The 21,638-nt window shown below is 33.6% G+C and overlaps 3 protein-coding genes across 3 annotated transcripts; 1 reads left to right on the top strand and 2 right to left on the bottom strand.

Moving 5' to 3' along the window:
* Positions 1 to 179: 179 nt before the first annotated feature.
* On the bottom strand, positions 180 to 2,197 carry LOTGIDRAFT_161504 (hypothetical protein; the record flags this gene model as incomplete). The annotated part of the gene is made up of 3 exons (XM_009056879.1): positions 180 to 796; positions 826 to 1,122; positions 2,074 to 2,197. 3 exons carry the CDS (start codon positions 2,195 to 2,197, stop codon positions 180 to 182), a joined length of 1,038 nt encoding a protein of 345 aa, XP_009055127.1.
* Positions 2,198 to 8,365: 6,168 nt separating this feature from the next.
* LOTGIDRAFT_232520 (hypothetical protein) lies at positions 8,366 to 9,860 on the bottom strand (the record flags this gene model as incomplete). The annotated part of the gene is made up of 2 exons (XM_009056878.1): positions 9,743 to 9,860; positions 8,366 to 9,671 (listed from the first exon to the last, which is right to left on the bottom strand). Exons 1-2 carry the CDS (start codon positions 9,790 to 9,792, stop codon positions 8,366 to 8,368), a joined length of 1,356 nt encoding a protein of 451 aa, XP_009055126.1. The 5' UTR covers positions 9,793 to 9,860.
* Positions 9,861 to 19,286: 9,426 nt separating this feature from the next.
* Positions 19,287 to 21,266, top strand: LOTGIDRAFT_161502 (hypothetical protein; the record flags this gene model as incomplete). Its single annotated transcript, XM_009056877.1, has 2 exons — positions 19,287 to 19,827; positions 19,861 to 21,266. 2 exons carry the CDS (start codon positions 19,287 to 19,289, stop codon positions 21,264 to 21,266), a joined length of 1,947 nt encoding a protein of 648 aa, XP_009055125.1.
* Positions 21,267 to 21,638: the final 372 nt, after the last annotated feature.

Here is a 21,638-nt window from a genome sequence, read left to right as displayed (position 1 = left end):
TTATAGTAAAATAGAATGAATAAACTCTAATGAAGTTTAATATATCTACCATAAAAACGTATTAGAAACAGTAGTTATTGAAATAAAATATATTAGTGTTGATTAAAATTGTAATTACTATTGTCTGAGCAAAATAAAAAGTTTTTTAAAAGCTTTAATAAGCAATATCTGAATATCAATCAGTCAAGTCCACTAGAAACACCACCCAGTAACTGATCTATAGCATGCCACACCTCCGTACCACCCAGTAACTTATCTAGAGCATGCCACACCTCCTTACCACCCAGTAACTTATCTAGAGCATGCCAAACCTCCTTACCACCCAGTAACTGATCTAGAGCATGCCACACCTCCTTACCACCCAGTAACTTATCTAGAGCATGCCACACCTCCTTACCACCCAGTAACTGATCTAGAGCATGCCACACCTCCTTACCACCCAGTAACTTATCTAGAGCATGCCACACCTCCTTACCACCCTGTAACTTATCTAGAGCATGCCAAACCTCCTTACCACCAAGTAACTGATCTAGAGCATGCCACACCTCCTTACCACCCAGTAACTTATCTAGAGCATGCCAAACCTCCTTACCACCCAGTAACTGATCTAGAGCATGCCACACCTCCTTACCACCCAATAACTGATCTGGAGCATGCCACACCTCTTTACCACCAAGTAACTTATCTAGAGCATGCCACACCTCCTTACCACCAAGTAACTTATCTAGAGCATGCCACACCTCCTTACCACCCAGTAACTGATCTAGAGCATGCCACACCTCCTTACCACCAGTAACTGATCTAGAGCATGCCACACCTCCTTACCACCAAGTAACTTATCTAGAGCATGCCACACCTCCTTACCACCCAGTAACTGATCTAGAGCATGCCACACCTCCTTACCACCAAGTAACTTATCTAGAGCAAGCCACACCTCCTCACCACCAAGTAACTTATCTAGAGCATGCCACACCTCCTTACCACCCAGTAACTGATCTAGAGCATGCCACACCTCCTTACCACCCAGTAACTGATCTAGAGCATGCCACACCTCCTTACCACCCAGTAACTTATCTAGAGCATGCCAAACCTCCTTACCACCCAGTAACTTATTTGAAATTTCTGGATTATTATTATTTATTTAAATAAGCTCAGCTCAATATTTCTATGATTCAGAATATTGTTATACCACTAATTAAATTAATAATCAATAAAAAAATATAATGAAATGAATAGATTAGCTTAGCTTATTGGGTTAATTTAATGGTGAAATTATACAGTAATAAGGTTTTATAGCAACATGTATCCCCCAGGTGTTTTTTCACATATAAATCATTGAAAATATCATACTGTGAATATTTGATATTTTGGTATGATTATTGGTTAAAGTATTATGTAATATAGTGTTTGAGTGGTACAGCTTTATAGAGTGTATTAAATGAATACAGTTGTCAAATCTTTCGGTCATGAACTATGAGAGTTCAATTAAAGCTACTTTTTTCAGTTTTTCCACAAAAATCAGTGTAAACTTCCACAACTAAGACAAAATAACCCAGGCCCAGAATAGTAGTAAGCAATTTGTTTGTATAATCAGCTTGAATAATAAGACAACTTTATCACTTTAACATGTGCTACATACCACAAATATAACCTGCAAGGTAACATACATTCTTAATGTTTCCCGGTAACATTAGATAATATTTTACTTCTAATAATACTCTTCATCGCAATAGTTAATAACAGATAATCTTTAAATTAAATTCTTCTTTTAATTCTAATGACTAAGAAAACTTATTTCAAACTTTGAAATCAATAATCCTCGCTTCTGACCCAAGTCCGTGCTTTTAGGAAAGTTTTTTTTTGCAGCAACAAATTACTAGATTAGGAACAAGCACCATTAGGGGGCCTCCCACAAAGATGCTGTCCTGGCACTGTTCCCAACACTTGTCCCCAAAATTTCTTATTTTAGTACATAGCAAAAGGAATTGTGTGTCAGCCCCCCTCCTCCCCTGACAAGTTTGTGGCCCCTACTTGGCCCCTCCGCTAATGTTTCATTGACATGCTGATACTTACCATCAATATGCTGGTACCATTTCTCAATATATATCTGCTCACATGTCTTATTGTGATGACACCTGCGGCTTATTGTGGCATTAAGGGCATCACTGATATCAATAGGGATACCTGTCTTATTCATGACTGTGATGTTATCTAACAAAGCTTTAAGATTTTCACAAAATCAATCAATTAGAATATTCCAAATGTATGCATAACTCTCTCATAGAAATATCTTTCCTTTAAAGGGATTGTAAAGAGGTTTTCTAAATTCTTTATGTGTAACAGGGACACTAATTGCACTGATTTGCACAATTCAAATTTGCAGATGTCTGTGGTTCTTGCATTTCTAGTAAAACTTAGCTTTCTTTCATATCAATATTGCAAAGCTCATTAGATATTATTAGCAGCTTTTGCAATAGTGACATCTGACATCCCTTCAAAGTATCAGTCTAACTGCAATGAAGGAATGGTTTTTGCATCCTCAACATAATGTAAAGAGACTGCACAAGTTCTTTAGATTCATCAACTCCACAATGTACTGAATCCTGCCTTTCACCCAGTAGCACAATGTATAGAAAAACAATGAAATTCCTCATATAAAACAGGGACATGGCAAATCCCAAATTCATAAATGCTTCAAGAATGTTTCCAATAAAAGCACAAAAATTCCAACTTCATGACATGCTCGAGGATTGTTTCAAGCAAAGGCACATAAATTCTGGTCTTAAAGGGATTGTAAAGAGGTTTTCTTAATTTTCTATGTGTATGGGGACACTGATAGTATCAATTTGCATCATTCCAATTTTCACTCAGACATTTGTGGTTCCTGCAATTCCACTAAAACTAAGTGTTTGATGATGTCATTTATTGCAAAGGGCCTTATGCAATAAAGCAAATTTGCGATTAGTGATGTCTTAAAAACTCTTAGTTTAAGTGGAATTACAAGAAAATTGGAATGGTACAAATTGATGCTATCAGTGTCCCGGATACACACACAAATATTAAAAAACCTCTTTACAATCTCTCAAAGAAGCCCAATCTTTATATTTTGTAGAAAGAATCAAAACATCTTTTATAGTCTTCTGATTTCACCAGATTTACAGAAATGCCTTCATATGTAACAACACTTTCTTATACTGTGAAATGTCAACTATTTTACCAACTTAACACATTGCTCTTTATTTTTTATGGTTATAGTTAAATCGAGCTAAACTGTTTAACCAACTGCTACATAAATAATTCTCTAATTAAAGATAGAAATGTTAGTTAATGTTAAATTTATCCCACTCAATATAATTATATATTATACCAGTAATGTCAGTATATCAAATAAATGTCAAACCAAATTCTATATCATTATTGGATAGATGATAGGATTTATTTTCAGATTTCCACAAGAAAATGTTTTGGTTGTTTAAAGTATAAGTATGTATATGAATGATATGGTGAAACCAATAGCACCAGACAAAAAACAACAAATATCCAACCAACAACCAGTTTACAACCAACAACCAGATTTTAACCAATTAATAACTACAACAACCAATTCAGTATCAATTCTGTTCACTAAAAGCCCTGTAAATTAGGAAATGATGTTAATTTAATCAACACAACTCTTGTTGTCTGTAATGGTATGCTAGATAATATTAAAACATCAAGAATAAATGAATTTCCATGCCAAATTTTAGTATTATGATCAATGTCTCATTAATATTTATTCCCTCACAAAGTAGTCAAATACTTGTAGCGTTTAAAAGGATGCAATTTTGTTAAAACAGATCTATACTTTACAATCTGCACCATTTCATTTTAAGATATACATTTATCCCAAAATATATATGCATAACTTTCTCATATTACTTATTCCATCTTATGTATAAGTCTCACTAAGGAAATGGTTTTTGCATCCTATACAGATGGTAGGCTTTTCTCTTCTTCATACAACTCTGTAAGTTAAGTCTACGCCTCGACTGTATTGTAGTACCATGTAAGGAACAGGGATATCATAGATTCAGCTTTACATAGATCCCGTATTTGGCTTTTGTTTGTAAAATTCTCAAAAACTAGTAATCTAAAATTGGTTTGGAGCAGCTTTTAAGAACAGTTACATCTGGCCCTTAATGGTCAGATATCCCATCTGTAAGCCTACATCATGTACAAGCTAACTGCCTCCAAGTTAGAGTAATATCACATCTAGACATTCAAGAATATTTTGTGGAAACTAAAAGCATGCAAGAAACTGTGACATATCACTATGAGTCTTATAAAATAATCTTTAAATTGTTACAGATGTAGATAAGTTTATAGATGTTTGTTTGTGATTAATGCAAAAATTTCATTCTAAAGGTTTTTTCTGTTTGTACTAGACAATAGAGAAAAGCGTTGATCTGATTAAAACCCAGATCTAGATGTCTTGTTTCCTTTTTTTTCTGCAGTTCACTATACTTGCAAACAAAACACACAGACTTTTGTCAGATTTATAAAGTTATAAAGATAAAAAACCACCAAAATGTAAAGATAATAAAATAGTTTTCAAAAATTCTAAGTTTCTATTACTACCATTAGAATGTCCTACCTTGGATTTTTTCAGGCGGGTCAGTACCTTTTATAATAAAATTATTTGATAATCAATGTTAGGACACAGATAGTTACAAAATATGATCCAATACTTTCTGCTTTTGTATGCAGTCTTGATTTTCTTTCAAAGTTATTATATTGACATAGGTTCCTAATCACTATATACCTCTAGAGATTTCATAGGTTACATAACATTCTAGCGCAAACATTTGATGATTGCAAAGGAGACTTAATTTCACAAAATCTTAGACAAGACTATGAGGCTAACTGTAAGGGGCCCCAATCACAGAAAAAATGCAGGAGGCTCATCTTGTACATGACGAGGTAGATGTTTCAGTCATTTGCATTTGTTGGGGAGTAGAGACTAAATGATCAAGTTTGTATTCCAGTCTATTTCAAAATTACTTTTTCTCTTACCTCCTTGTTCAAAATCAAACACCATTTTACTTCTTTCATCAACTTGACAACGGCATTACATATACAACATCTATTGACAGGTTAATCTTGACTATAAATTTACATACAGACGTCCGGTACAGATCATTCAATGGTTAACAATCAAATTCCATGGGATCACAACATTTAATCTAAATACACAAACAAAAGTAACAATTTGACAATATCATATTTAAAGTGAATTTTTAAGAATCTAGCATAATATACTTGGTAAGCATCAAACTTTGAAATATTGTTCTTGCTTTTGATCTTGGCCGGTGCCTTTATGAGAATCATATTATCATACTTCACTTTAACACCAACAATTATACAATATTAAACATCATTATAGCACAAAACATAAATTACAAGATAATATGTGATAACATTACCGGCTCACAATATTCACAAAATATACACATTTTATAACAGATATACAATATAACTGATACAGTGTTGCCATTGGGTTTATTTTGAAGTGAAAATTAAGCCCTGTAAATGTTCAAAATTCATCTCAGGCCATCTGAAATCGGTTCGCTTCAAAAATTAAGCGGGTTTAGCACTGGCCCAGAAGGAGAGTACCGGTACCTCTCATTTTTGTTTCATTTTTTATCAAGTGACTCTGTAACCTTTGAACTTTTGGCTGCACATGCAGTTTTAAATGTCTGATACGAGATCAGTTTCAGTTTTGTTAAAAACAACCTTTTATTGAACCGGAGACGACATAAATGGTGTAGGGAAAAAAATGATGGTATGACTGAGCTACAAAAATATTTATCTTTCCAAATAAGCTTATATCTTGGTCTTGCATATTTTAGATAGCTAAATAGGTTTAAAACCCTCGGACTTGAATATTTTTACAGAGATATTCCTGTAAAGGCTTACCCATGTAACTGACAGTTGGAAACCCAACATTTGGTGACAAAGGTCCCCATGCCATGAGTGTTCATTTCTGTTTCTGGAAACTGCTTTTTATTACTCTCTCTCCTTTCTCCACTTTCAGCAAATATCTGAGTAAACTCATAAGAGCTAAATGTGAATATCACAATTAAAAAATGAATAGAAATCAAAATATCACTTACATTCCATCATCTAAACAATTCTTTCCAAAATAATCGCCATATTATTTTACTCTCTTTGACTTGTAGTTGTAGAAGACGCCATCTTATCACATCTGAATAGCACATCAATAATTTAGTACCTTCGTTTCTACATAATTATCATAAAATGCAAGCACAATGTCGTCTGTCATGAATGAAAACTTTAGCAGAAAATATACATTTTGAATAATATTTATATTTAATTGCAATACATAAGCAATAACACGTTTATTTGAAGGTAATATCCCGTGGGTCACCACCAAATTTGACGTTTACGATTTTTCACCCCCACGGGAGAGTAAGAATATAGTCTAAGGGAGGGAACTCTATTCTTGTTGAAACTTTCCAGACCACAGCAAATGTATTAAGACCATTGATTTTTCCAAGATGTATATTTGCCTACCCCCAAAATAAATTACTGTACTAGCTTTAGTGTATATTTGATGAATGAAGTAAAATGGTGTTTGATTTTGAACAAGGAGGTAAGAGAAAAAGTAATTTTGAAATGGACTGGAATACTAACTTGATCATTTAGTCTCTACTCCCCAACAAATGCAAATGACTGGAACACCTACCTTGTAATGTACAAGGTTTACGTCCAAGGAGGGCGGGGGAGGCGGGGGCTGGCGAAATACCTGAGGTTGCCTGAATTTCTAACCTAGTTATGAGATTTTTGCCCGAAAACACGCCTTCGGGAATGCTGGGGGAGGGGGCGGCTTGTGGGTGACCTCTAAGCCCCCTTTGGCTCCGCCACTGTATGAGTCTCCTGCATTGTTTCTGTGATTGGGGCTCCTTTACAGGTGGGGCCCATGAACTTTTTCATCCATGGTCATCTATGGTACTTGAGCCACTGATCCAAACAACCTTTAGATAATGTTAGCTGATTTTGTTATTGAAACACCCGATTATGCATTAACTGATGCTAACCTTTGATCAGCTCGATGAAATAGACGAAGGGTAAACCTAGAGAGTATCATTCATATATGATATTTGTCCCTAAACCATACATGTTCAAGGGCAATGAGGCCGACGCTATAAGATAAGATAATCATATAACACGGTTACTTCATTGAAAAGATAAATTAGAGTTTTAACAAAGGTAAATATTAAAAAAAAACCATAAATAAACATGCAACCTTAATAAAATTTATAAATATGCTATTTGTGAACAAAATTTAAAAGATTTATAGGCCTATACCTATAAGCCCTACCAGGTCTGTAACATGACATAAAACTCCATACACCCGTTATTTGACTAAACCCGTTGGAATAAATAAAATATAAATACATGCAATATGTATTACGTATGATGTAATATGCGCATACATGAACAGTGATTATAATGGGTGTTTATATGATTCATCGTTGTAAGAATTGTATGCTACCTTCTTGAGATCAAAAATTTAAAATTTCACTTTTATATAGGCCTATATGGAAGGGGCTCAAGAAAAGATTTAACTTTCAAACATAGATAATTCTGGGCACATATGGATTTGGTGAGCTGTGAACACTATTACCTATTAGCTTAACTTAAAGAAAATCTTGTTTCTTAGACAAGAGGCGTTTTTATTTAAGCAAATCGTGTCAACTCACTTTGACGGCCGATTATCAGCACATGGTGCAAATCAACTCGCCATAAATGATAAATATCCGTGTTGCATGTTTATTTGTTGAGTGCTCAATAATCCCAATACACACATTATTGAACAGTTAAATCTGCCAATGGAATATAATTTTCTTCAGGTTTTTCCCTTTATTTTTAGAAAATTTCAAACGCTGGTAAAAATAATATTTTTGTCTATATTCCTATAATCTTAGAATGAGTTCTCAAAATGTTTTAACTTGTCAATGTTGCCCATCTTGAATCTCAAACAAATCGTACCAAATGCACACTTTGATCTGTATAGATACAGTTTCTTAAATAAAAACGCCTTTACGGTACGATTGGTCAAACTGGTGGGGAACATAATCTCCTTTGACACGCCCTGGAATGTGCTATGTGTATTATACATGTAGATATTTTTGCATTAGCTTAAGGCTTGTATCTATCATTTGATCTCAAAATGACTACTTAAGAATAAATGTCCTTTCAAATGTTTCTAAGCTACATTTCTCACTGTACGTTTACTGCGTTCTGAGGCGTAGACTTTAAATGATATATTCACTTGTACGCTATAACCTAGCCTAAGACACTCTTAGATAAACTCCACTGCCTTCTCGTTGGGTTTAGGTAAGGAAGATATATGACCTATGTGACGGAATAAGGACGGAAATATCATATAAGCTGGTAATTTAGAATTTTTTATAAAATTTGCCAAAGCAAAATCAGCTTTCATTTTCTGTTTAAAGGCATCATGGTACATGCTATTGCTTAGATCGTCCAAAATAGAATAATGGTATAACGTGGCTACGCTACCGAATTTTGGAGGTTTCAACACTTGGTATGTAAATGGTAAAAATCGACGGAATTCTAAAATATTTTGACGTCCAATAGCACAACAAGAACAAACAGTAAAAATAAATCCTATGGTAAAAAATAGATATGTATTAAACTTTTTGAAAGTTTTGAATAATCCGAGTATCAAATAACAAAGGAATGTAAAAATAGTGGAACCTACGATACCAGTCGAACACAATTCAATCAAACGATCGAGGTCGTACGCATATCCAGACAATTTCTCGGGATAATAGAGTTTTAATGCTGCCCATGGCATATTAATGTTGTGTTGAAATCGATATTTGAAGATATGATCTAAAATAAGTAAAAAGTCGTCTCTAGCTACAGCATCATCTTCAAGAACCAGGACATATTTAGATTTCCTCGTTTTAGCCACTTTTAAACAAAAACTATAATCAATAGTCTCTTTAATATAACTTTTGTCTTTTGAAACATAATTTCGGAATGTCAGATTTGTATCAGGAATTGGGACGTCTGCAACGTAAGGTCGAGATCCTCCAAAACGTTCCACATAAGGGAGGTAACTGCGGAGGTAATTTGCTTCTTCGAAATTACTTGGATCCTTATCCACGTTACAAACAAACGTAAAAATGGAGGTCCTTTCTTGGTCCTTGACAATTTTATCCATCTTCCATGTTGATTGCAGTAGGTATCCGAGATCTTTTTGTTTCTTTTTTCTACTCATTGTTATTATAGCCACCACCATGTCAAGGTCGTTGTCATGGTTATATAAAACGTTGTCATACCAACGAAGTGAAGATTTTGGGTCCAGAGATTTGAAATATTCCTTAGCTTCATTCACCCTGAGAAAATTTTGCTCTGTGGCTAATTTATCAAAGTTTGCATTTCGATTTCTGATTTTGAAATAGGCACTCCATGGGACGTTCCAGTAGAAAAATGGAAGGATGACACAAAATTGCACTAAGAAGAGGATCAAAAGCTTCTTAATATCCCTTGAATATCGTTTTGTCAGCAGAAACACTTTTCGGACGGCTTCTTTGAGTGTCCGTCTTGGTCTCAGACTATACATCTTATTTCTCAATCTTAAATAAAAAAGAGTTTAATGATATATAATAATATGATAATTTATTTATGGTGTTAATATGCTTATTACCTGAATGTAGTAGAAAGAATCGTCTTTATGTGAGCAGTGAGGAACTCCATTAGGAGTTGTGCAGAGTCGCGTAAACCCTGTCTCAACTATATTATGTTATTTAAGTCTTGTAACCTTTGATACATATTGCTTGTGACGACATTCTGTGTATCTAAGGGATACTACGTCTTAGAATAAACATAAAATTTTAAAAATTTAAACTTGACCAATAAATATTCGTCAGTAGATATACCTGGTACATAACAGGATCCTTATATAATCTGATAAATCCAAAAAACCTTAGTAAAAATGTAATTAACTTTTGTTATTCTATTTCGTGACGTAATTTCTAATACGTGTATGTACTACTGTAGTTACTGTCACGATAGAATTAGAATGCCAACGAAACCTTATATAGTTTTGAATATTGATTAATATAATCACATCTATTGTATATTCATTAGATGATATCTTGTTAACAGAGAATGTGTTGACCCCGGTATTGTCAACAAACAAATTTATTTTTATGGGATAAGAAGGTTTGGTTGGGCTCAGGTTGTACCTGTGGAAGAGAGAAATAACACGGTTAATTTCAATACAAGATCCTTTTTTTACACAGCATAAAATACGGAATCCATTTGACAATGTTTACATAACAAGATTATTGAGTATGGAAGTTGGCAAATTGGCAAATTACAGACACCAATGTGAATGACATAATACGTGACCATATTTGGACTTGGGCTCATTAATATTCACGAAAAGCAAGAGGATTTGCCGCCAAAATGCCTTATACATATTAATGAGGGAAATAACCTAAAATGTCTTACAAACATGTTCAATTCCATCAAGACAATACATTGACTAAGTTCTCAAATAATTAACACTGCCAACACTTATTATTATTATAAACATAAACATGGATGACTAATGCACATTTTGATACATAATTAATATAAATAAAAGTTAAACTTTACCTGTGGAAGAGAGAAATAACACAGTTAATTTCAATACAAGATCCTTTTTTTTACACAGCATAAAATACCAATCGACACTTCGTTTCCATAGCAGAACATTATTACCTCCCTTTACTTAACCATATGCTTCAGACCACAACAGTATACAAAAAATTAAGTACCCCCTAACCTGTACCCGGTTACAAATGATTGCGTCTTTCTAAGACAGACCAATTTTATAAGGGTGATATCATATCTATCCCAATACACTGACCTTTCAAAACCCAAATAATGTTGCAACCCAATGTCTTAGTTCTCGCTGTAACGCTTGTCCTTATTTTTTCTGTGCGAAAAATTAATCTGCACCAGTAAATATATTATATATCTTATTGCCTGTTTAAAATGTCATGAGCTGTACATTGGTGAAACTAAGAATAGCCTTAAACGCGTTTTTCTCAACATAAATCAGATATACAATTCAAATAAACGAAATAAAACATGTCATTTCAACCAATCAGACTATGATTTAAGCCATCTTAAAATTATACAAATCGAACAGATTTATAATCAACCAAATGTACACAAAAAAAAAAGATAAGAGAAAACTTTTGGATCAACAAATTACAAACGATGCACATGATATCCATATTTTTTAATACTATTATTGCCATATATTTTTGCCACAGTTTTGTTAAAGAATTTGTTTTAATTTTAATTCAAAGATCCCAAGGAGATTTGTCTCTTCTGCTAATTTCAGATTATCTACAGATTAAAGTATACAGAAGCTGTATTTACGAACATGAAATTATTAACACACAATTTTATTCAAATTTAAGAACTTTTAAACTTGTCCTGTGCTTTAGATTTATTACATACTACGTTTCGAAACACAGGTAACGTTATTAAGTAAGATAGCTTTCCAAGCAAGGTAACATACGCCCACTGGCAGCTGTCAGAGTTGATAACTAAATCTTTATTGACCAAAAATATATTAAAGATCTTCATAATAATATCAAATTTCTCATATTTTTTTTTTTTAAAAAAAAAACCTGAATATCTCATCAATTTAGGGTCAGTTATGCTGAGCTTTTCCAAAACTCATTTTAATTCAATAGCAATAACCAAGAAGCGTTGAATTATCACACTTTTCAAAGATATATAATAAGGTATCACCAAATTCACACAAACTAACTAACACAGACACATTTGAACTTTACTGAGATCTCATAATATACCTGTATACCTAGTTTCATCCAGATCCGATAAAAAGTGTAGCCCCCATCGTGTTTACATCGTCAAATTCGAACTTGAGCGCCGTCTTATCAATCCCAATGCTCACACCAAGTTTAATATTTTCATTAGCCCTTGAGCAATATCGTACATTATTGTGTTTATGTAACAGAAAGCAAATAAAACAGTCATAATGCACATAATATCAAGATTACTTATCAAATTTGCTGTAGGGATAATCCATCATTGAATATTTATCTCTTTTGATGTTACTCAATCTCTTTACACCTATCTGCCTTCTGTGAAATTGACAGCAAATATCAGCGAAAACAGCATGGATTTTTTGGACACCACGGTGTTCAAAGGCAACAACTTTCTTTCTTCTAAAAAATTAGACATTAAAGTATTTTTTAAGGAAACTGATACCCACCAACTTTTATACAAAAGCTCGTTCCACCCGAAGCACACATTTTCTGGAATAATTAAATCTCAAATTCTAAGATTTCATAGAATTTGCACCCAGCAGGCTGATTTTGAATCCTGTAAACTAGTTTTTGACAAATTAAGGGAGAGGGGTTATTCCAAAAGGTTTCTTCGAAAAATTAAGAATGACACGCTTTCAGACATTTTGAGAAAAGAAGACCCCCCTCCACCTTTTATTGGATTCGGTTCATTTCCCTGTGGAGGTCCTACTTGTCACACATGCGAACACATACATGTTACCCATTTTTTCAAAAATAACAAGAACGGAAAATTGTTTGCGATGAATAACCTAATTTCTTGCGGAGATCAAAATATCATATACCTAATTTCTTGTAAAAAATGCGATGTACAATATGTTGGCGGGACTCAAAATGCGCTTCGAACGCGATTCAATGGCCATCGCTATGATATAGTGCATGGCAAGGATAGACCAATTGCGAATCACTTCAACCTTCTCATCATGCCTATAGAAACAGTTTCTACATCACCTAGCATGAAACCTAAGCTTAGACGTCTACAACGCGAAAGTTATTGGATCGATCAACTGCAGACTGTGAGGCCAAATGGACTCAACATTCAACATGATAACCAGATAACACCCTTTATAACGACATTTGATTCTACAGCTACCAAAGCCTCCATAATAGTCAAACGCCATTACTCGGAACTTCAGAACAAATTTCCCCATGTATACACAAAACGTTTGGTTGTAGCTTACAAAAGAAATCAAAATCTTAGCAATTTCCTCTTTCACGGTAGACTTGAACCATTGAACAATGTCCATTCATCCTAGGAGCATAGATTTGTTAATATAAATGTATCATGTTCTATCAATAAATTAATCTATTTCTGAGTTAGATTTCAGGGAATACTTATTTCAGGACTGGTGCCATGGCTATATACAGTATATTATATAACATGCAGTGTATTTTTGTGTTTGTGTCTTTTCAACTAAAATCATACTAATGACTTACTAATTTTCACATAATCAATAGACTTATCTATTCCTCTGTGACCTAGGCCAGTGCTTTCATTGAGACTCGTCTCAATACACCCTAACACCAAGTTTCATCAAAATCCATTGAAAATTGTAGCTTCTATTGTGCCCACAACAAAATTTTGACGCAATTTTTCTTAGTCAAGGGCAATAACTCAAAAACTGTACATCGAAAAATAGTCAAATTCGAACTTGACCGCCGTCTTATCAATCCCAATGCACCCGCCAAGTTTCATCAAAATCCATTGAAAATTGTAGCTTCTATGTTGTGACCACAACAAAACTTTGACGCGATTTTACTAAGTCCAGGGCAATAACTCACAAACCGTTCACGGAAAAATCATCATATTCGAACTTGACCCCCGTGATCACACCAAATTTCATTACAATCATTTGAAAACTGTAGTCTCTATATTGGCGCCGCCACTGATATCTTGTGTTCTTAATGCTACTTCTGTTATGTCTTACAAAGAATCAATATGTTTATATTCAACCGAGTTATTCACTAGTTGACAAAAGACTTCATGAAAATGAAATACTTTTCGTGCATGGTATAGTATCGTGGGATTTAAAATTTAAAATCTGGGCCAGCGCGTTAGCTTGTCTATTTTAGTCCGTGTGTTTGAATAAAATTAGAAGCAAACTAGGGCGTTCCCACCTAAACAGGTAAAACTATCAGGAAAATATGAAAGTAGATGGACGAAACTGAAAAGTGTAAAAAATATGCTTAAATTTAGGCTACCTGGGTTGTCTTTCGTGTTAATCCGAGAACTATATATCTGCATTTCTGTATTCTCCATATATTATTTACAATCTATTTTATACCTTGTCCATGTTTACCTACACGTCTTGATAATAGAGACATTCCAGATAGGAATCTCGTGTATGTTATCAAGCATGGGTGAGACTGGATGATCGTAAGATTCAATAATAAAAAGTCGACCAGTTTCAAGTCAGTGGTTACTCGGTCAAGCGCAAGAACAATAACACTAGAACTGTGAACAGCTCCGAGCGTGGCAACGAGATCTCAAACCATGGCTTTGGAGCCTATTGATACTTTTAGCCTGTTGGCTTTCAACCGCGATGCTTTTAAGCCTACAATTTGTGAACAAGAAATTAAAACTCTAGGGTATCTGGAAAAAAAAAACTCCAGAAATGTCACCTCAAAATTCTCCATGTGTAAAGAATAATAGACATCGACACGAGCGGATTTTTAAGCGATTTTAAAATTCGCCGTGATTGGACGATATAATACGCTCGTCTTCCCACAGAATTGGGTTAAAGAGCTACATATATATTAGACTACTAATCATTATAGACCCCAATATCGTCTTGGTTTGGCCTGACTTCTATTTTATGGGTAACTTTAGCTGGCCTTTTAAATAGATCACAATAGCATAGATCAACCCAAGATGTTAAATGATTAATTCTATGAAATAAAAGCAAGAACACATTTGAACGTAATTTTCCGTGGGTCACCACCAAATTTGATATTCATGATTTTTCCCCGAATATGAGAGATATAAGACTAAGGGAGGAAACTCTCTTGTTGGTGAACTTTCCAGACTACAGCATATGTTTTAAGGCCATTGAACAAGCAATAATGTCGAACAAGAATAACGATTAGTAAAGTAACAATAAAAATCACAGAAATGTAGTCAACAAATAACTAAATCCAAGAAATTGATAAATCAGCTGGATATAGGCTATGATAACATGGATATTAATCGTAACGAGATACTGAACCATGACGGACACCCAAGAAAACTTTGATAAATAAGCCACAGAGCAAAATTTTCTCAGGGTGAATGAAGCTAAGAAATATTTCAAAACTCTGGACCCAAATTCTTCACTTCGTTGGTATGACAACGTTTTATATAACCATGACAACGACCTTGACATGGTGGTTGCTATAATAACAATGAGTAGAAAGAAGAAACAAAAAGATCTCGGATACCTACTGCAATCAACATGGAAGATGGATAAAATTGTCAAGGACCAAGAAAGGACCTCCATTTTTACGTTTGTTTGTAACGTGGATAAGGATCCACTCATAACTCATAACACCCCTGGTAACCTTGTACTTTGTAAGAGTAATTAAAAATAAAGACATGTATAATTACTATGGTGCCGGTTGTCTCGGGTTTCACTGATAATTACCTTCCTTTAATAACTTTTAAGGTGTTTAATCTAACCATCCATTTGGATTTTGGAAGGCTCATCTATGGAATGTTCAGAAATTTGTACAGATTTCGATAATAAAGAAATTTATCTCATAAAACATAGGCCTGTGACTTTTGACTGTTTGGTTTGGCATAAGGCTTAAAAGGGGTTCTCTTTTGTAAGAGTAAGAGCAATATGAGTCTACACTCTATACATGTTTCTGATAAAGAATTACCAAGCGATAAAATAAGAACCTTTTACAGGTGTCTACAATGAATTTGAGAATGATAGAAATTCATGACCCTCTGGCAACTTTAGGCCTTTATTATATTTACTAATGATTGCAAAATTTGGTATGAAATGAAATTTTAGATGTTGTTAAACGTATGGAAGTGTTTTTTGATTGAATAATGATTGTTTTTTTGTTCGATATTTCTTTTTTATTTCAGAGATGTAATAAGGTTGAAGCGCTGATGCTGATATAACCGAACAACAATCACTGGTTTAAGTTTTTTTTTAATGTTTTGACTTCATTCTGCCTTAGACAAAAGTTGTTGTTTTCTACTTGTGACCTAGACCAGTGCTTCTGTAACACCCAATAAAAGAGCTTAATGAAGTGGTTTATTAGTATATTAAATTGTTATCTAAAGACAGGTATGTTTAATAAGATTGTCGTTTGTATCGTAGGCTTGCCTACTGTATTAAATAATAATGTAAATAACAAAGCCCCTTGTCTCTATTATATATCGGCTGTCTATTGTCTAACGACCATCCAGTCTCAGTCGGACTTGATAATCACGAGATTCCTACCATGAATGTCTCTATTATCAAGACGTGTAGGTAACCATGGACAAGGTATAAAATAGATTGTATACAATATTTGAATAGAGAAATGAAATATGTAGGTCTATGGTTTCCGGGTTAACACGAAAGTCCAGGTAAGTTTATGCATATATTTTTTTTTCTACATTTTTCAGTTTCGGCTACCTACTTTCATATTTCATGTTAATTGATAGTATTATAATATGTAGTGTGGGAAACGCCCTGTTTTGCTTCTCTCATCAATACAACCTGCTATACGCCTTAGACTGTATTTAAATGCATAAACGTATAAACCTAAACTGGGTTAAGATAGGCCATAATGTATTCAATGATCCCTTTACGATCTTAACTATTGTGTCGTATACACTGTTCAAGCATTTGAATTTCTATTGATTTACAATGTGAGTTGAAAATTCCTACAGCCCACAAGCGATAATACCCTTAGATTTCCAAGAACTCTACGTATGTCAACTGGTGAATAAAATAAACATAATTATTCACTTTAAACAAGGCCTACACAAAACAGATCAACCAGGTCAACCAGGTGAAATTCATCGATGTATATAACATAACTGTTGATGACCATTCATGACGGACAGCGAGGTCAAAGGACCAAGATATTGATTTATTGATTACTCGCCGACATTTAAAAAGGTGATCAAATAACTAATTTTTCAACGTGCAGTATTGAGTATATTATACAAGATACGTGATGTGGAGTGATGTATGTTGAAATGGGCCTTGTCCCGGGGTTATACATTGAGCATGGTTCGGTATAGCTTAAAAGGGCACGGATCGTTCTATAGCATGCAACCATGTTATAAATAGGACTGGGGGTTGAACTTGGGGTATATTTCACATGTATAGATACATCCTCATTCTTCACAATGTTAAGATATTAAGAACATCGTCTTCTACCTTGACACTATTAGGCACATTTCTTGTATTACGGAAGTTTTCGTTAGCGAATACGGCCAATCAAAATATATGTGCCTACTGAGTTAAGGTATAAGATGAAGACAGCTTGACTTTGTGAAATGATCTGAACCGTGAATTTACCTCATAAACATCCTGTTTATGTAATAAATTCGACAAATAAATCTAGGATAGGTTGAAGGGTACGTACATCAAGGAAACAAAAGTGAAATTAAAATCATATTTGCGTACACAAAAATGAAATGTAATGGATGGACTTTTACGTCCTACTTTTCAGCACATATGGCCAATGAAGGCGGGTAACGCCATGCAGTGTGCAATGAGGGCACTTTTGTTAGGATTGTATTATCGGTTTCATACATCGGTTGGCCTACTAAGGATATGTACTTCACATGCCACATCTTCAAAATTTGAGGTCAATCGATTTGAGTTGTTTAACCCGGATACCACTTTTATAAATATTATAAATTTGAGATAAGTCAACCTCTTATATAGGCCTGATTATAGGAAATGGTCATAGTGCCAACTATGAAATGTTCGGTTAAAAGTGCGAACACGATTCAGATATTTAAATCTGAAGATAGACTGTAATGATGTCATTTTTTCTACCCAAAATTGTCATTCCACCACAACAACCGACATTGAATTTAATTCCTGAATTGTGTTTTCAGCTTATAGCTAAATTAATTTAATTTAATATATCGTCACCTCAGGTCTATAAGGTTCTATCTCCACTTTTTGAAAAACATGAGTTATTGGTACCGTTAAAATGAGCTTGGAAAGTTCTATCTCCTGATAAAATTGTAATTGTGTGTAAGGCTGTTCATACAGAAATACAGGCTATATTAGTATGGTTTATATCCATTATTGGTATTAAACTTATTTCCATAGTGTTCTATGTCCAGAAACCAATCAGTACGTACCATTCTTATCACGTGACGTCAAATCAACTAACAGTTCTCTCTCTTTTCCTTGCCTTGACAAAATTCCACATGGTGTGATTTTAAAAAGATTTTGGCTAAATTTCAATGGATGTAAAGTATGTTTGGTGATTTTATAACTTCAAAAACCATTATAAGCTAGTAAATAAAATTGATTTTTAAAGCATTATAATTAATTTGATGACTATAACTACAAGGCAAAATTTTTTTGGATATAGAACAGTATAGCTCTAACCAGATATTGACTTTTACAATACATGTTATTTCTATTTATCTATATCAGAAAAATAGATGTTTAATAGTAGGTTTTCTTTCAATTTTCAGATTGAATCAACTAGAAAATCTCCCGGACTTGCCCCTAATACACATATTTTCACATTTAAGACTTCCTGAATTAATTTTAGTTGTAAACAGAGTTTGCAGAAGGTTTAATCATATAATTTCGACAACTTCAATTCTTTGGCAAGAATTTATATTTGACTTTACACTTGAACTCTTAGAAGAGGATTTAGAATATATTTTTTCTAAAGCTTATAAATTCAAAACTTTTGATTGTGGCCGGGCTAAATACTTATGTGAATTGGCCGACGTAGATTATTATTTTACTAAAGGACTTTGTCAATCCGCAGAACTAACGTGGTTAAACCTTTCAGGATCCGTTTTATCAACAACTTCTTTCCTTAAATATCTGCCTAATCTTGAATTTTTGGATCTGTCTGAAACACCTAATTTACACAATTCAGAGTTTCATGTTTTAAAATGTTGTTCGAAACTTGTTCAACTGTACATATCGTTTTGTGATGTTAAAATAGATACAATAATTGAAAGTTGCAAACATCTAAAATCTATTAAGACACTCGATATTTCTGGAATTCCAATTAGCCTGGAACAATGTGTTCAACTCTTAAATCATACTTATGATACACTTACATGCTGCATATTAAATATCCCTAGATATATAACTGTAAGAGAATTTTTTGTGTTAATTGAACTAAAGTACAAGAACTGTCGATTTTTTGTCCTCAGAATTGACAAGTATGGAGACAAAATTTGGAGTTAAGAATGCCCTCGAAGTTTTGGATTTCCTTGATATTGACAATGATTGTAGTGAATATGATTCCTCGTCTGATCATTTTGAATCTGTAGAACCAGCCATTAACATACCCCTTTCTTACCAAAATAATAATATCAATGAAATCTTACCAGCAGCTCAAAATATATCTAATGATGAATCTTTTGAAATAACTTTGGACGAAATATACGTAATTCCCGACACTGAACTCAGTACAGCAAATGTTATAATAGATCACGAAAGTAATATCACAACCATAATAGATAATGATAAAAATGCTAAAATTCACGAAAGTAATATCTCAACCATAATAGATAGTGATAAAAATGCTAAAATTCCCGAAACAGCAAATGCTGAATCTAGACCTTCTCGAAAACGGAAGAAAAACCAAGCAGAATGGGCAAAAAATGTACGAAAAAGGAGACGACAATCAGGAAAAGAATATACGGACTCAAACGGAAACCTACAGCGAAAAAGATCACTGAAATATGACACAAATCATACATGTAGATTCAAATGTTGTGAACATTTCTCATAAGATGGTTGTCTACAAATCTACACGGAGTTTTGGACTCTTAACGACTCCCAGAAAAAGATTTTCTATAACCAAACTACAAGTAAAGAACGTAAGGCAAGAACTAGATTGCCTAATACTGAATTTACTAGTAGAAAGCAGTTTACATATAAATATCATTTGAAAAAAAGTGATGAAAATATACGTGTGTGCAAACAGTTTTACTTAGATACTCTGGATATAAGCCAGACACGAATCCAAACTTTTCATGAAAAAGATGAAAGAGGAAATATCAGATACAGTGATAAGCGTGGTGCACATAGTTGTAAAAATATTATCAATACTGAACCCCAAAAGGAAATAATTCGTAACCATATTAAATCATTTCCTACTATTCCCTCACATTATTGTAGGGCAAATTCCAAGAGACAGTATTTAGAGCCCGGGCTCACTGTACAAAAAATGTACAATCTATATGTTGATAACTGCAATAGAAATGAAATAAAACCCTTAAAATTATATGTTTATCGAGATATTTTTAATTTGGAATTTAACATTGGATTCCATGTCCCGAAAAAAGACAAGTGTGACACGTGTGAAAAATACATAATATTAACCTCCCAACCAAACGTTAATGAAATTAATGCTCAAACATTACGTGATCATTTGAACTTAAAGCAAGAAACAAAAATAGAAAGGGACACGGATAGAAACAGAAAAGATAATTCTGTAGTTGTGCGCTTTGATATGCAAAATGTCATGACGTGTCCGCGAGCTTCAGTTTCAAATTTCTTTTATAAAAGAAAGCTTTCGGTTTTTAATTTAACAGCACATTGTTCTTATAACAAAGTGGCTTATAATGCAATATGGACAGATAATATGATGGGTAGGGGGGCTAATGAAATTGCAAGTGCTTTGTGTGTTATATTACAAAAAGTGTGCGAAGATATTCCAAATATTAATCATCTGATTTTGTGGTCTGACGCGTGTGTTCCTCAAAACAAAAATTCCATAATGGTAACAGCACTGACAAAATTTGTCGAGAGACATTCAGGTCTCATCATTGAACATAAATTTGGAACACCTGGACATTCTTCTATACAAGAAGTAGACAATGTTCACAGTCACATTGAAAAAGCACTAGGAGTAGCCGAAATTTATAGCCCAATATCCCTTGTCAGAGTCTTACTTAAAGTTCGACCAAAACACATGAAAGTTATACAAATGAAAAAATCTCAATTCTTTGATTTCCAAAAGGTTTCACAACGATTTAAATTTAATATTCCATTTTGTAAACTAAATTATTTGAGAATTGATTCTTCCCGACATATGCAGTGTGATTACAAATTTTGTTTTTCTGAAGAATTGAAAACCCATACTATTTCTAGAAAAAAACCATTCCGAATCCCTCGGTATTGGAAAAAAACATGACATACTCGAAAGAAAAAATCAACGATTTGAAAAGTATGATGCCATTTATGCCACTTTCTGACTGTGATTACTACAGACTTACTCTTGGCATAGACGCTAATAATTAATATGAATTATATTACACGATAAAGCCTTTATTTAAATGTCAAAAGCATCAAAAAGGTAAAACAGTCAAATTCCCTCCGATTATATTGATTTTTATTGATTGTTACATATTAAAATTACTGGAATATCGTCGGTCGACATATTATCAAAATTTGGTTTCCATATATACAATGGTCAGCTTTTATTACAACATATAAGAAAATGTCTTCAAATATTATTCATTTTATTTTAATTCCATTTTTTTTCGATTTTTTTCGATTTTTTTCG

This window comes from Lottia gigantea (genome assembly GCF_000327385.1).
Source record: "Lottia gigantea unplaced genomic scaffold LOTGIsca_29, whole genome shotgun sequence".
NCBI classification, from domain to species: domain Eukaryota; kingdom Metazoa; phylum Mollusca; class Gastropoda; family Lottiidae; genus Lottia; species Lottia gigantea.
Note: the sequence above shows the minus strand (reverse complement) of the source record. Positions and strands in the feature narration are given on the sequence as shown.